Raw genomic sequence first — 12,257 nt, 5'->3', positions numbered from 1 at the left:
ATAAAATAAAGTAGAGGAGTGAATAAACCTGGCAGAGAAAAAGAGATTTAGTGACAGAGACAGAGAGACTGCGATAAAACTGAGAGAAGGAAGAGGGAGGAAAGAGGGCAGGAGCATCCTGACCTAGTTCCAATCAAGCCCCATCACAAACAGGTACCTTTTTAACGCCTCCCACTGGTCTGCCCCATAAACACACACTCAACTGGCTTTTATAGACTCAGTCTGAAACAGCAAGAAGCACACAAACACAAACACCCAGGTGGACACACCGTCCACGGAGCTGGCAACACACTCATCCCTCGGCTCAATAGGGTCACAACGCAGCTTCGGAGTGTACCGCACGCACACAGCAGAGCGCACACACATGCAAAAACACACAAACACTCTATTGAAAGCCTCGCCGGGGCCACAGAAGTTCAAAAATGTCCACAGAGCTTAAAAGCACTTGACACCTTTCCAACTCCGAGCTCATTTGGAACCTGTCCACGTCTGGCAAGGTCAGGGCCGCTGTTGTCAAACTCATGATTCTCACACTGTTGTGTATTGCTCACCAGCGGTCTCTCGTTCCATCTCTCCCTCACTGTGTCTTTTTGCTCTCTGTGCTTTTGCTCTCTTCTTCTTCTTCTTCTTTCTGCTATCTTCATTTGTCAGGCTCCTACTGTAGCATTAGCTGGAATGTCACAGCGCTGGCTACAGAGGACTTAATTTACTTAGCCGAGTGACGTGTCCTTCTCTTGTGGTATTCTACGGAGCTCTAAGGGCTGAACAAGGAAATGCTAAGCAGCAGAGAGGGATCGGCATAATGTATGGCTTATAAAGTCAAGTAGATGGCCGTGACCGTACAGCGATTCTTCATCATTCAATGGCAGACTGAAATGTAAACTAGAAATGATTAACATATGTCCATGCGTCCCTTACTGACCTAACCCGTTTGTATTCCGCAAGCTTGAAAGGCATGCGATGTGTGATCAAAACTACAAAGTCATGTGTGATCATCTCCATTAGTCACAATCCCTACCAGAAGACTGCTATACACAGCTGTAGAGTCCCACAGCTGCCCCACATGTTTAGCTTTGTTCAGTGTGGTTGGTATGTATGTACATGCTCATAACATGCAGCATTTCGCAAAGCTGTAAAATGAATGATGACAAGTGCCTGTTTTCAATCAAAAGGTTTTTTTTTCAAATGTGGCGGCTGTTCTCCTGTCTGTCTCGGATTAAATCTGAAGCGAGAATTAGGCCAAGCAGTTCCTGAGTCATGCTCGCTCTACAGTTAAATAGTTGCTCTTCATGAGTTGGTGATTTCTTTGAGAGGCGGAAAGTCACGTCATCCTCTAAACCAGTGGTTCACAACCAGGGGGAACTTGTACCCTTGGGGTACTTCTGCAGTTGCCAGGGGGTACGTGGAAAGATTGTAGAGCAGCTTGACTAATTTGAAAAAATAGAATTTATGTTTTGGGTAGAGAAATACGTCCACACATATCAAGTCAGCTACACATCAGGCCGGCACATATGAGTACTTCGCATAAAGACAAGGCCATGTCCCCTTTTGGGGGACAGAAAATCAAAGATCCCATAGATGTCAATGCAATTTGACGTATGTAAGGATTGTAATTTTGACAAGTTCATATGCATTCATCTCTTGTTATACAAACCTTTGTTTTACACACCCATTATTTTGCAACCTTGCCTGAACCTGAACGTTAATCACTATACTTGATCACCGTCATGCCCCTTCAGTCTTCCCCCGTCCAACACAGTGGCCGGATATTGCTTAAATCAGGTTAGGCTAAGTGTTGTCTGTAAATAACCAATCTGTTAATAGCCAACTGTTTGATCTATAGGCTGAGATTTAGTTGGAGACGACTGATCTGGTCTGATGCTGCTACTGTATGACTGTAGGCCTACTACAGCAGCCTCCCACTTGCTAACGTTCTCTATCCATCAATAGTATTGTGACTGTCACCAGCATCTTTTAGCTATTTACCAGTGAATATTCACGTATCCTTTGTGCCTCAAATCTCAGTGTGAAAGCCTCAGTTAGCCCGCAACACAACAGCTTTTCGGCATTTTCCTGTTTAATGTGACAGCGAGTTTCTTCCCCCCGAAAGGGAGCGCAGCCTCGGCGATGACGTGATGCTGGTCTGGTCTATAGCTCGGAACCAAAAAGGGACATGACAGGAGAACAAATAGATCAGCGTTTTGGGATTTATTGTTGATGCAACCAACTACACAGCAACTCTTTGGCATAGAGTTATTACTATTACCGGTTTCTGATGAATAACAATTCATTTAGGTGTTATTGCAATTAAGAGTACATTAAAACTTGTTAGAAAGCAACCAGAGGAGTTGTTTGGTTAGCTAGAAGTAATGGCTCCAAGTAGTAGAAAGCAAACTTGACCAAACCATCCTAATACATTGACAGTTCAATTGTATAAAAGTATTGTAACATCCACTATTATATCCACTTTTAGATGATTACAGTTAACAGTTAATATCCAGTTTGGAATTAATTCAAATGAACATGACTTGTGGTGTTAATGAAGGGCTGTGACCTTACAAAAAAGGTTGGGAACCACTGCTCTAAACCGGTCCCCATAGGTTTAAGATTAGTCTGACCAGTTTCTAGGCTCAATTGATTTTCATGGAGTAATATCTCAAAGCAAAAACTGAGCTTTAGAGATCGAGGCTTTGTTTTTGAGCTATTACATGGCATTTTCGAAGAATTAATTGTGACCTGATTTATTAACGATGTTTGAATTCACTGGAGAGCCATTGAATATAAGGGTATCTTGTCCAACGAAAGAGTGTTTTGTTCCCTTTCCACCCATCTTTCATCTATTCATCCACTGATTCACTTAGTAGTGAACCAACCAGGCAGCGGGACGTCCATCCCGCCAACCAACCAAAGCAGTCAGCAAGCCAGGCAACCAGCCATTCATTCACTTTCTAGTATATAGACTGTAGGCCAAATGCTAATCTCTTGATTGAACACTTGAAGACAAAGGTTATCGCCAAACAAATTTAGTTAAGGCAGCGAGGGGCGAAGGATCTTAGCAGCGCTCGCAACTGATCTAATCATCAACACAGCTAAGTTGATTATAAAACTGCAGGTCTGGAGCGCAGACAATGGCTGGGGAGGAGCAGAGGAGAGGAGAGGATGAGAGGAGGGGAAAGGATGAGAGGAGAGTAGAGGAGAAGAGAAGAGAAGAAGGTGTGAGGAGAGGAGAGGAGAGGAGAGGAGAGGATGAGAGGAGGGGAAAGGATGAGAGGAGAGTAGAGGAGAAGAGAAGAGAAGAGAAGAAGGTGTGAGGAGAGGAGAGGAGAAGAGAGGAGAGGAGAAAACAGAGGGGAAGAGAAGAAGGTGTGAGGAGATAAAACAGGAAAGTGGCACTGAAGAGAATCAAGTGGAACAAAGCAGAGCAGAGACCAGATGTATAAAAGCAGACCAGGGCAGAACAAAAGAAAAAGACTACAGGGCAAGAGAGGACAGAGGAGAACATGACGGAGATGAGCAGAGTAGAGAGAAGCACAGAAAAAGACCACAGCAGAGTTGAGAAGAACAGAGCGGTGCACGGCAGACCAACAGAACAGGGGAATTGTATTCTGGGGCAACAGCAGCTGCCATAAACTCCACTGTTATCTCAAAGCAGTGAGCAGCAGCGGTGAAACAAATGCAAAGCTTCAGAGAGGAGTGAACAAGCAAGACAGGGGTTGAAATGACATCTAAAGAGTTTACTGGAACGGACAACAAAGCTTTGCTGCCTTAGTGCAGGATGCAGTTAAGCTCGGAGCACGGAAATTATCCACATCCCTCATACAGTACACGGTGCACAATCCAAAAAGGTGTGTTTCTACAGTAGCTTTCCGTTTTCTCCTGCTGCTGTATGAGTGTGAATGCGAAAATTAGTGCTTCTGGAGGAATGTGTGATTGCAGTTATTAGTGAAATTATGGGAGAAAACATAAAGAGATATGTGTATGTCCGTCTAAATACAAGTGTGAGTCAGTGCGAGAGGGTCAACGTATCCTCATACAACAGTTTGTATGATATTTTACGAAAAGTTATTCCTCATTTTGCGTGCGTTCTCCTACAAATGTCCAGCAACACGTGTCAATTTGCACACATTATATGCATACAGTCTTTTCAAAATAAACTTCCATCTTGACAGGTAACTACTTGGTTAGATTTAGGCAACAAAATTATTTAAGTTCAGGACAAATAAGTCAAGTCTAGGTTGAAATAACTACGGAAGTGGCGTTACTTAAAGGGACTATTTGTAACTTTCAGAAATACTTGTTAACAGCGACACCTGTGGCCGTGAAATCAACGAAAGTCAGCGTCGGGCTCGCGCTTGCTCGCTCTAAATATACCTGAACGAGCATCACTCAAAACAGTGAGGCGACACACGTCAGCTAAAACCACAATATCACTCTATATTTCAGCTGCTTGGCAGTAATGTTAGCTGACCAGACGAAGGTCTCTCCATGAACATGATTTAGATCTGATCCTAGTGTTGGCTTTTCCTGCCTAAGTGCAGGCTGAAGCAGCGGCGCTCTGCAGCGTGTCTTCCTGCTCTCTCCTACCGCAGCCGGAGAGAGCAGAGGAGACACCGGCACCCGGTCGGTAAGGAGAAGACAACGTAAATCTCTGTAGAGCTCCATCACTTCACAAGACACGGGAAACCTCTGTTGGTCTGGAGGAGGAGCTGCAGCAGTTATTTCTGCACAAACGTCCCCTGTGCATTCACTAGATATTCTCAGAGCTAAACTAACTCTTCTGCAGTGTGGAGTGAGCGCGCGTTCACGTCTAGAGGTGGAGCGAGCTGAGAACGCGCCCTCTGTCTGAGTGAAGGCGAGCAGGCAGAGGAGGAGGGTACAGCGGCTACACGCGAACGCGCATATGCGAGCGCGCATGTGTGACGACCCGCTACATTTATGTGCGTACAAAGTTACAAATAGTCCCTTTAAGTATGGAAGTTATGTGACAAATAAGTCAACATCTGGGTTAAAATAACTTCGTAAGTGGTGTTACTTAAGTACTGAAGTTACATGACAAATAAATCGACGTTGACTTCTGGTTTCACATGGGATACGAAAATCAGTCACCTGGTTGAAAGTCCGGTGTTTTTTTCACCGGCCCATCCACCCCGACCTCCTCCCTACACGGCTTTTGTCACTCTTTATACTTCCTGGTTCACGATTACGTGGATTACATACAAATTGAGTTTTGTGGGGTATATACGAATTTCAGTGCATTACTTTTTGTAGGTATTGCTACGAACGGTTGTATGAGAACAACCTGAGAGGGTTCAATATGTATTTCTGTTTGTTAGTGTGAGCACTGCTTTTCAAACCCCATGAGTAGGAAGCCAGACTGGCGTCCAAGAAGGACGGCTCCTAATCACACACAAACACACACAAACTCTACAATACCGATACACAAACACACACACGCACGCACCTCTGGCCTTCACAGTCTCTCTTTAGCACAATAAAAAACACACGCAGAGCGGCAGAGGGGTGAAACTGCCCCTGAATATAATACTGTGCTGAGCTCTGGAGCACAGCACGACAGGGGCTAGTGTTCGCCGACTGAAACGCCATTGGGACCAATTAGGCAGCGCGCAGAGCGAAGCGCCGCCGAACGCCGCGCTTCACAACCAGTTCAAAAGGCCTGCTGCTGAGACGGACAGCTGAGGGGGTGGGGTTGGATTTTCCTGAGGAAGGGGGCATGTGAAAGGGGCGTCTGTGTGCGTAGGGTATTATTACATGGGGGGAGGATGATCACAGTATGAAGGGGATGAAGGTGCATGTGTGTGTTTGTCTGTGTGTGTGCGCGCCAGCATCTGCTGCATCTGTGGTTGTGCTGATCTGTGCCAGGATGCCCTGTGTTGATGTGCATGCTGAACCTGTGCACGTTTTTAAAGCCACTGTGTGTGGCATTTTAGCATCCATAAATCATTGGCACATTAATTCAGAGACATTAGTGTAATTGTAAATAAATGACTGTATACAAATGAGACCAAATCTGAAACATGTGGCTTCTATACTGCATTATACATTTTACACCACAGAGCTAGTTTTCATGGGATGTGTTGCAGGTTGCTTTAGGGCAAAAATGGAGCTTGTTTTACAGCACACAGAGCGGGGAAAAGAACATTATTCCTGCAGTGTACTCGAGAGTTTCTCACAATAACAGATACTGTGAAGATTTAAAATCTATAGGGAGAGTGGGGTAAAGTGGCAACATTCAACAGGAAGTTCAACATTGAAATGCAGTCCTCATTTTAAAGAACACCAACTGTCCAATAAGAGATATATACAAAGATACCAACTATCTTGATGTAGATAAATTGATTTCTGAATGTCATTCATTGCGCAATTAATTGCCAACAACTACTAAACAGACATACAGTATGTGACCTTAGTCCCAGTTCTGGGGTTATCTGCTTTAAAGTCTGCATTACAAGACTGAAGATGTCACAACATATTCATGGTCCCATTTAAAAGGCTCCTAAAAAGGCAGCCTTTTTTTTTTATGAACTCCTTCTTTCTCCAATTTAGAGAAGCAAAATCTCTTTTTGTTGCCTTCAGCATCCCAAAATCCACTGCACCACTTACTTCTCAACTCAACAATCACTGCTAATTAAATCACTTCAAAGGTTCGGGGTGGCCCAGTGGCCTAATGTTTAAGGTCAAAGACCACATAAATGCAATGTCCACCGGTTCGACTCCCGAAAGAGAGTTTTCTGGCTGAGAGTGAAAGGAGGAAAATTGATACCGCTTTCATATCTGCTCGTTAAATATGAAGCTACAGCCAGCAACTGGTTAGCTTAGCTTAGCATAAAGACTGAAAACAGTAGAAATCGGCTCTCTCCAAAGGTAACCAAATCTGCCAAGCAGCAGCTCTAAAGCTCACTGTATCATGTTATCTCCTTTATTTAATCTGCACAAAAAACAAAGTGTAAAAAGCAACAGTTTTCTGTTTTCCAGAGGGATCGTGTGTCCGACTATTTATTGGCTGGGAGCAGTAACTTCTGGAGACTTGCTGGTTGCCTAGCAACTGGATATAACGTGTCAATTAGTGAGCTTTAGAGGTGCTGTTAGGCAGATTTTGTTACCTTTTGGACAGAGCCAGGCTAGCTAGGTATCAATCTTTTCATCCAAGATGTCTTCGCCAGAAAGCAAAGAAGCTTGTTTCCCAAAATATCAAAATATTTCTTTAACCAAATAATTAAAGTTAACACTAAAAAGCCACTGCAATGTGTAAATAATCCAGTTTGGACGTGTTGTTAATAAGTGTACAGCTAACTTGGCACAACTGTCCATCACATGTGATAACGACTAGACAGCTCATTTATTGTCTAGGTAACGGGTCCAAACTGTTCTCGGTAAACGGTGACAGTAAACTATACCATCCAGCCTCCATCTCCACTCACCTGAGCACTTCGTTGGGGTTGCCTGAGATGGGGGTCTTCTTGTCGGGAGCTCCGTGGCACTCAGACTTCAGCAGGGTGTGAGGTCCGCGGTCCATCATCATGGTGGAGGTCGCCATAGTGATGATGGCCACGCCGTCGCGAACGCGGGACTCTAGGCCGTAGTCCCACTCGTCGTAGGACACGGAGAGCAGACCTGGATGGAGAAAGAGGAGAGAGAAGGATCATAAGAGGCGTGGAATGAAGAAAGATGGCGAAAAAGATGGAGATGGAGATGGAGGGGGGACGGACAGATTAGTAAAAATAGGGAGGTAAGTAGATTCGGGAAAATGAGAGACGTGAACAGGATTATATGTGGAAAAGTGAAGAGACAAAGGAGAGACAAACAGATGGATAAAGCTAAAGCGGGGAGGGAGGGATAATTCTGTTAGGGTATACAGAGTGTACATGTTTTGAACACACTCCAAGAGACAGAGCACACACTATGTGATGACTCAGAGAGCAGATGAATAGCACTCCCATCCCGCCTGACTAAGCGTCTATCACCTTGCTGTGTTTGTCCATCTGTCTGTCTAAAGCACTGTCTGTCTCTGTTTGTTGGCCTTTGCACTGTCTGTATGCCTGTTTATCTGTCCTCCTGTCTGCCTGAGTCCTGTTCTCTTTTGGCAATCTGTCTGTTTATGAACAATAATTTGTCTCTCTGTCGGTCTCCCTGACGATCTCTCCCGGTGCCCTTCCATCATCCATCAACCTATTCAACTGTTCACCAGGATGCCCGTCCTTCCTCCACCCCACTGTCCCTCTCTGCTGTTCATTATCATGGATTAGAGTGATTAGATGGATGATACATGGATTTTGGCGTTTTTTTTGTTTTTTTTTACCTTTAATTACCATGGGAAGATTGGCTGAGGATGTTCCAAACTCACATGCGAATAGCTTAATGAAAGTCACCTAATCACAGACTTACCGGTATGGGCCCAAAAGGATCTGATTTATTTTATTAATGTGTTTCTTAATCTATTCTTTCTATATCATTAAAGAGGACCTATTATGCTCATTTCAGTTGCAAACTTTTATTTTGGACATACTTAAATGCTTTAATGTTAAAAAAACAAAAACACTTTATTATATTTCTCATACCAGCTGTGCTGCAGCACGTCTTTTCACCCTCTGTCTGAAACGCTCTGTTTCCCCCCCCCCTCCTCCCGAAAAGCCCAGTCTGCTCTGATTGGTCAGCTGGCCCAGACTCTTCGGACTCCGCTCCAGCTCCAATCTAACTACCTTTGTTTGAGGGCATGCCATATTAGCAGCTAAGCAGGTATTAAACAAAAGTGTTACTTGATGACATCACCAAGTTATGGAAGAAAAGACGGGACTTCAATCAAGGCGTTTCAGGCAGTTCAGGATCAGTGTTTCTGTGGGGGAGAGTAACTCCCTTTGGCGTGGACTTTGGGCTTTGTAACTTTGCAGACCTTTTACATGCACAAAAAACTATATAACACACTAAAGGAAAGGGAAAACGCACAAAAGCATAATAGGTCCCCTTTAACCTAAAACAAATAAAGAAAAACACAGAGAAACGCTGTGAGAAAAGTTGATTCACTATGAAAATTAGGCTATTATGCATCTATTCATACATGGCTGACATTTTAATAATGAGTTTCATTTATATTAAACCGCCATTATTGATAGTATGATTAACTCATGACAAATAGTCACCATTAATTGATGACACACAGTGCATGCTGCCCTAGTGCGCAATGTTTATCTCTTTTTAATGACCAATCATTTAGCTCTCCAGTTCGCCGCTGTCAGGATTTTATCAGGTTGGAGCTAATGGGTGGGATTGAACTTGGGCTCGGCTCTCAAGGGGTCTAATTGTTTTGGATCCAGTTTAGAAAGTGGATCTATATTCGTATATATATAGTTTTCAAATAATTTATGCATGTTGGGTTTAGGGTCACAGGTCCTTATTGGACAGGGACTAGTGTTTTGGACATGTAAGGGTTGCGAGCACCTAATCAACCACGGAATTACACTACTGGTAAATTAGTACATCCATTGGAGCAGCTAGAAGCTCAGGACCATCCTCAAGGTTCACATCAAGGCAGCTGTTAAGAAAGAAGGGAGAGTGGCTCAGTGGTAGAGCGGGTTCGATTCCCGGCTCCTCCATTCCACATGTCGAAGTGTCCTTGAGCAAGATACTTAACCCCAAATTGCTCCCGAAGGCTGTGCCGTCGGTGTGTGAATGAGTATTTAGATTTGATGCTGATGGGCAGGTTGGCATCTTGTATGGCAGCCTCTGCCATCAGTGTATGAATGTGTGTGTGAATGGGTGACATGTCACTACATGTAGTGTAAAGCGCTCTGAGTGGTCGGAAGACTAGAAAGCCACTATATGAATGCAGTCCATTTACCATTTTACTTTCTTCACCCTGAATTGCCCAGCATGACTATTGATAAGAAATGGACGTAGTCAGCGTGACGTCACCCATTGGTTTTTGGACTACGGATTTGAAGCCTTGAGTATAACCATTTGGCCATCGCCATCTTGGTTTCCGGCCGTCGCCAATGTTATAATTAACTATCATGAACAGAAAACACACTGTGAAAGGGTTAAAGTTGTAAAATGAAAACACAGACAACACCCAGACCGGACAACGCCGTGGTAGCGATCTGTCAATCACAAGATAGCCACACCCTAAAGCATCCCCTGCTTTATGGTCTATTTGACTCTAAATGGGACCATAATTTACTAAATGAACATCATGCTGTATTGAAGAAGACTTGAAACTAGAGATTGAGACCATAAACTCATGTTTACAATGTTTACAGAGGTAATAAATCAAGTGAGAAGTAGGGTCATTTTCTCATAGACTTCTATACAATCAGACTTCTTTTTGCAACCAGAGGAGTCGCCCCCTGCTGGCTGTTAGAAAGAATGCAAGTTTAAGACACTTCAGCATTGGCTTCACTTTTCAGACCCCGGGGGTTGCCTACTGCCTAATACACCTACCCTGAACAGCGATTGTCCAATCACAGCAACCGCAACTAAGTCTGACAAATTTTCTTCTTCACATGTTGAAGCGGTGTGCATGGGGCTGTAGTAAAACTCAGTAAAGAGTTTGGATGTTTTTTTGTTTTTTTATATCATCTCTCCAAAACCAAAAACACAAGAGAAACATGTAATTGCTCTAATGTTAAATGCTCTAATGTTAAATGCAAACCTTAGCATGCCCGGCTAACTAACTTCGTACCAATTTAACGTGGAATCCTTCCACATCGAAAGCCTGCTCTTATCTAAACTCCCAGCACCAAGTGCCCTTATGACATCTGAAAATGGCCAATAACTGATGTGTCTGTTTGGGGACCCGCTGGACGCCTCTGGGTTCAGGTCACACAGCTTCTCAGTGAAACACTTGACTGCCTTCAAGTCAATTTATCTGTCCCTTTCTCTGTCCATCAGTCGCTCTGCATCTATTTGACAGAGTATGACCACATGTCAGCCGGTCCACTACCATGTCAGTGGGCAGAAATAGACAGGCGGCCTGGCAACCTGCCTTCCTCGCGGGACCTCTGCACTGACAGCTCCGGCCCTCCAGGACCACATCTAATGTCACACACTGTTGACACTTTCTCACACACTCACTCCCATCACTTGTTCCTTTTTGCACACTTCCCTCTTATTATCTTATGGTGATAAAAAATCCTTTCATGGGAAGATGTATGTGTGTGTGTGCGTGCTATACTTGTGCAATGCACCGTGTGGTGTATTATTCTCTACATCTTGGGAACTGCTGCGTGACGTGTATATGTTCATACATCTCTCAGGACGTGCTTAAATGTCACAACACCGACATGTCATCCGGCAGTGTTATAGCTGAACAGCGCTGTGGTAAAGCCTTTTTTTTCTGGCCTGCAAACTGGCTACTGACTCGGTTTGAAGGCAAATGCTGACTCCCTGTCACAGATAAGCATACGCACATGCAGAAGTAGACCGCGTACAAAGAGTATCCACACACAGACAAATTGAGTTGGAGAACGTAATAGCAGAACTACCGTATCACCGGGTATTTTTGGAAACAGCTTATTATTGTCAGTGATGTCAGATTGGGTGGTTACGTTAGCACAGTGTGTGCAGCGGTAGTGTGTAACTGATCAGGAAGAATAGAGACAGAAAAAGCTGTTAGTAAGAGAGGGAGAGCTGAGAGGGACGGGGAGGAAAAAGAGGGACAGAGTGAGGGGAGAGAAAAAGTCAGACAGCGGCAGAGACACAAAGATAAAGAAGCAGAAGAAGAAACAGAAAAAAAAAACTGAAGGGAGTAGAGAGTCAGGAGAGAGTCAGAGGAGCCTGAAACAGTGAGACAGAAACCACAGAGAAGCGAGGGAACAACAGCGTGAAATAAGGAGGAAAGAAAAGGAAGTGAGAGAGTGGGAGGAGGAGAGATGGTTCCCCAGAGCGCCACTTAAGGACGACATTGGTAGAATTACCCATGAGAATTGGAGGCTCTTCATCACACATGGTGCAAATTATTAAGTGTGCCTTGTAAGCAAGTTCGCCCCACAGCTAGCGAGCACCTTCTCCTGAACCCTGAACTGCTGGATTCACCAAGAGCACACGCCGCCACACCATCAGGAGCACGCTGTGCCATGGTGTCCTTTCGCTCTGCGTTAGCTCAGAAGTTGCCGTGGTTGACTGCCACCACCGGCTTCACGTGGCTTTTATGATGTTGAAGTTGAAACTCGGAAATAAGGGTTGGTTGAATTATTGAGATCTACAGTTGAATGCCGAATAAAAGCCTACAAATATAATATCGTTTC

The 12,257-nt window shown here is 44.2% G+C and overlaps 1 protein-coding gene across 3 annotated transcripts in view; it reads right to left on the bottom strand.

The window, feature by feature from the left end:
• Window positions 1-12,257, bottom strand: part of LOC119501642 (glutamate receptor ionotropic, NMDA 2B-like) — a 161,175-nt gene that overhangs the window by 49,771 nt on the left and 99,147 nt on the right. For all 3 annotated transcript variants that reach the window (XM_037792128.1, XM_037792127.1, XM_037792129.1), the window contains one exon: window positions 7,440-7,632. In XM_037792128.1, the coding sequence (XP_037648056.1) occupies window positions 7,440-7,632 (193 nt within the window). The remainder of the gene's footprint in view (window positions 1-7,439; window positions 7,633-12,257) is intronic.

This window comes from Sebastes umbrosus, chromosome 14 (assembly GCF_015220745.1).
Source record: "Sebastes umbrosus isolate fSebUmb1 chromosome 14, fSebUmb1.pri, whole genome shotgun sequence".
Taxonomy (NCBI): Eukaryota; Metazoa; Chordata; class Actinopteri; order Perciformes; family Sebastidae; genus Sebastes; species Sebastes umbrosus.
The sequence above is the reverse complement of the archived record's forward strand: the minus strand, read 5'-3'. Positions and strand labels throughout refer to the sequence as shown.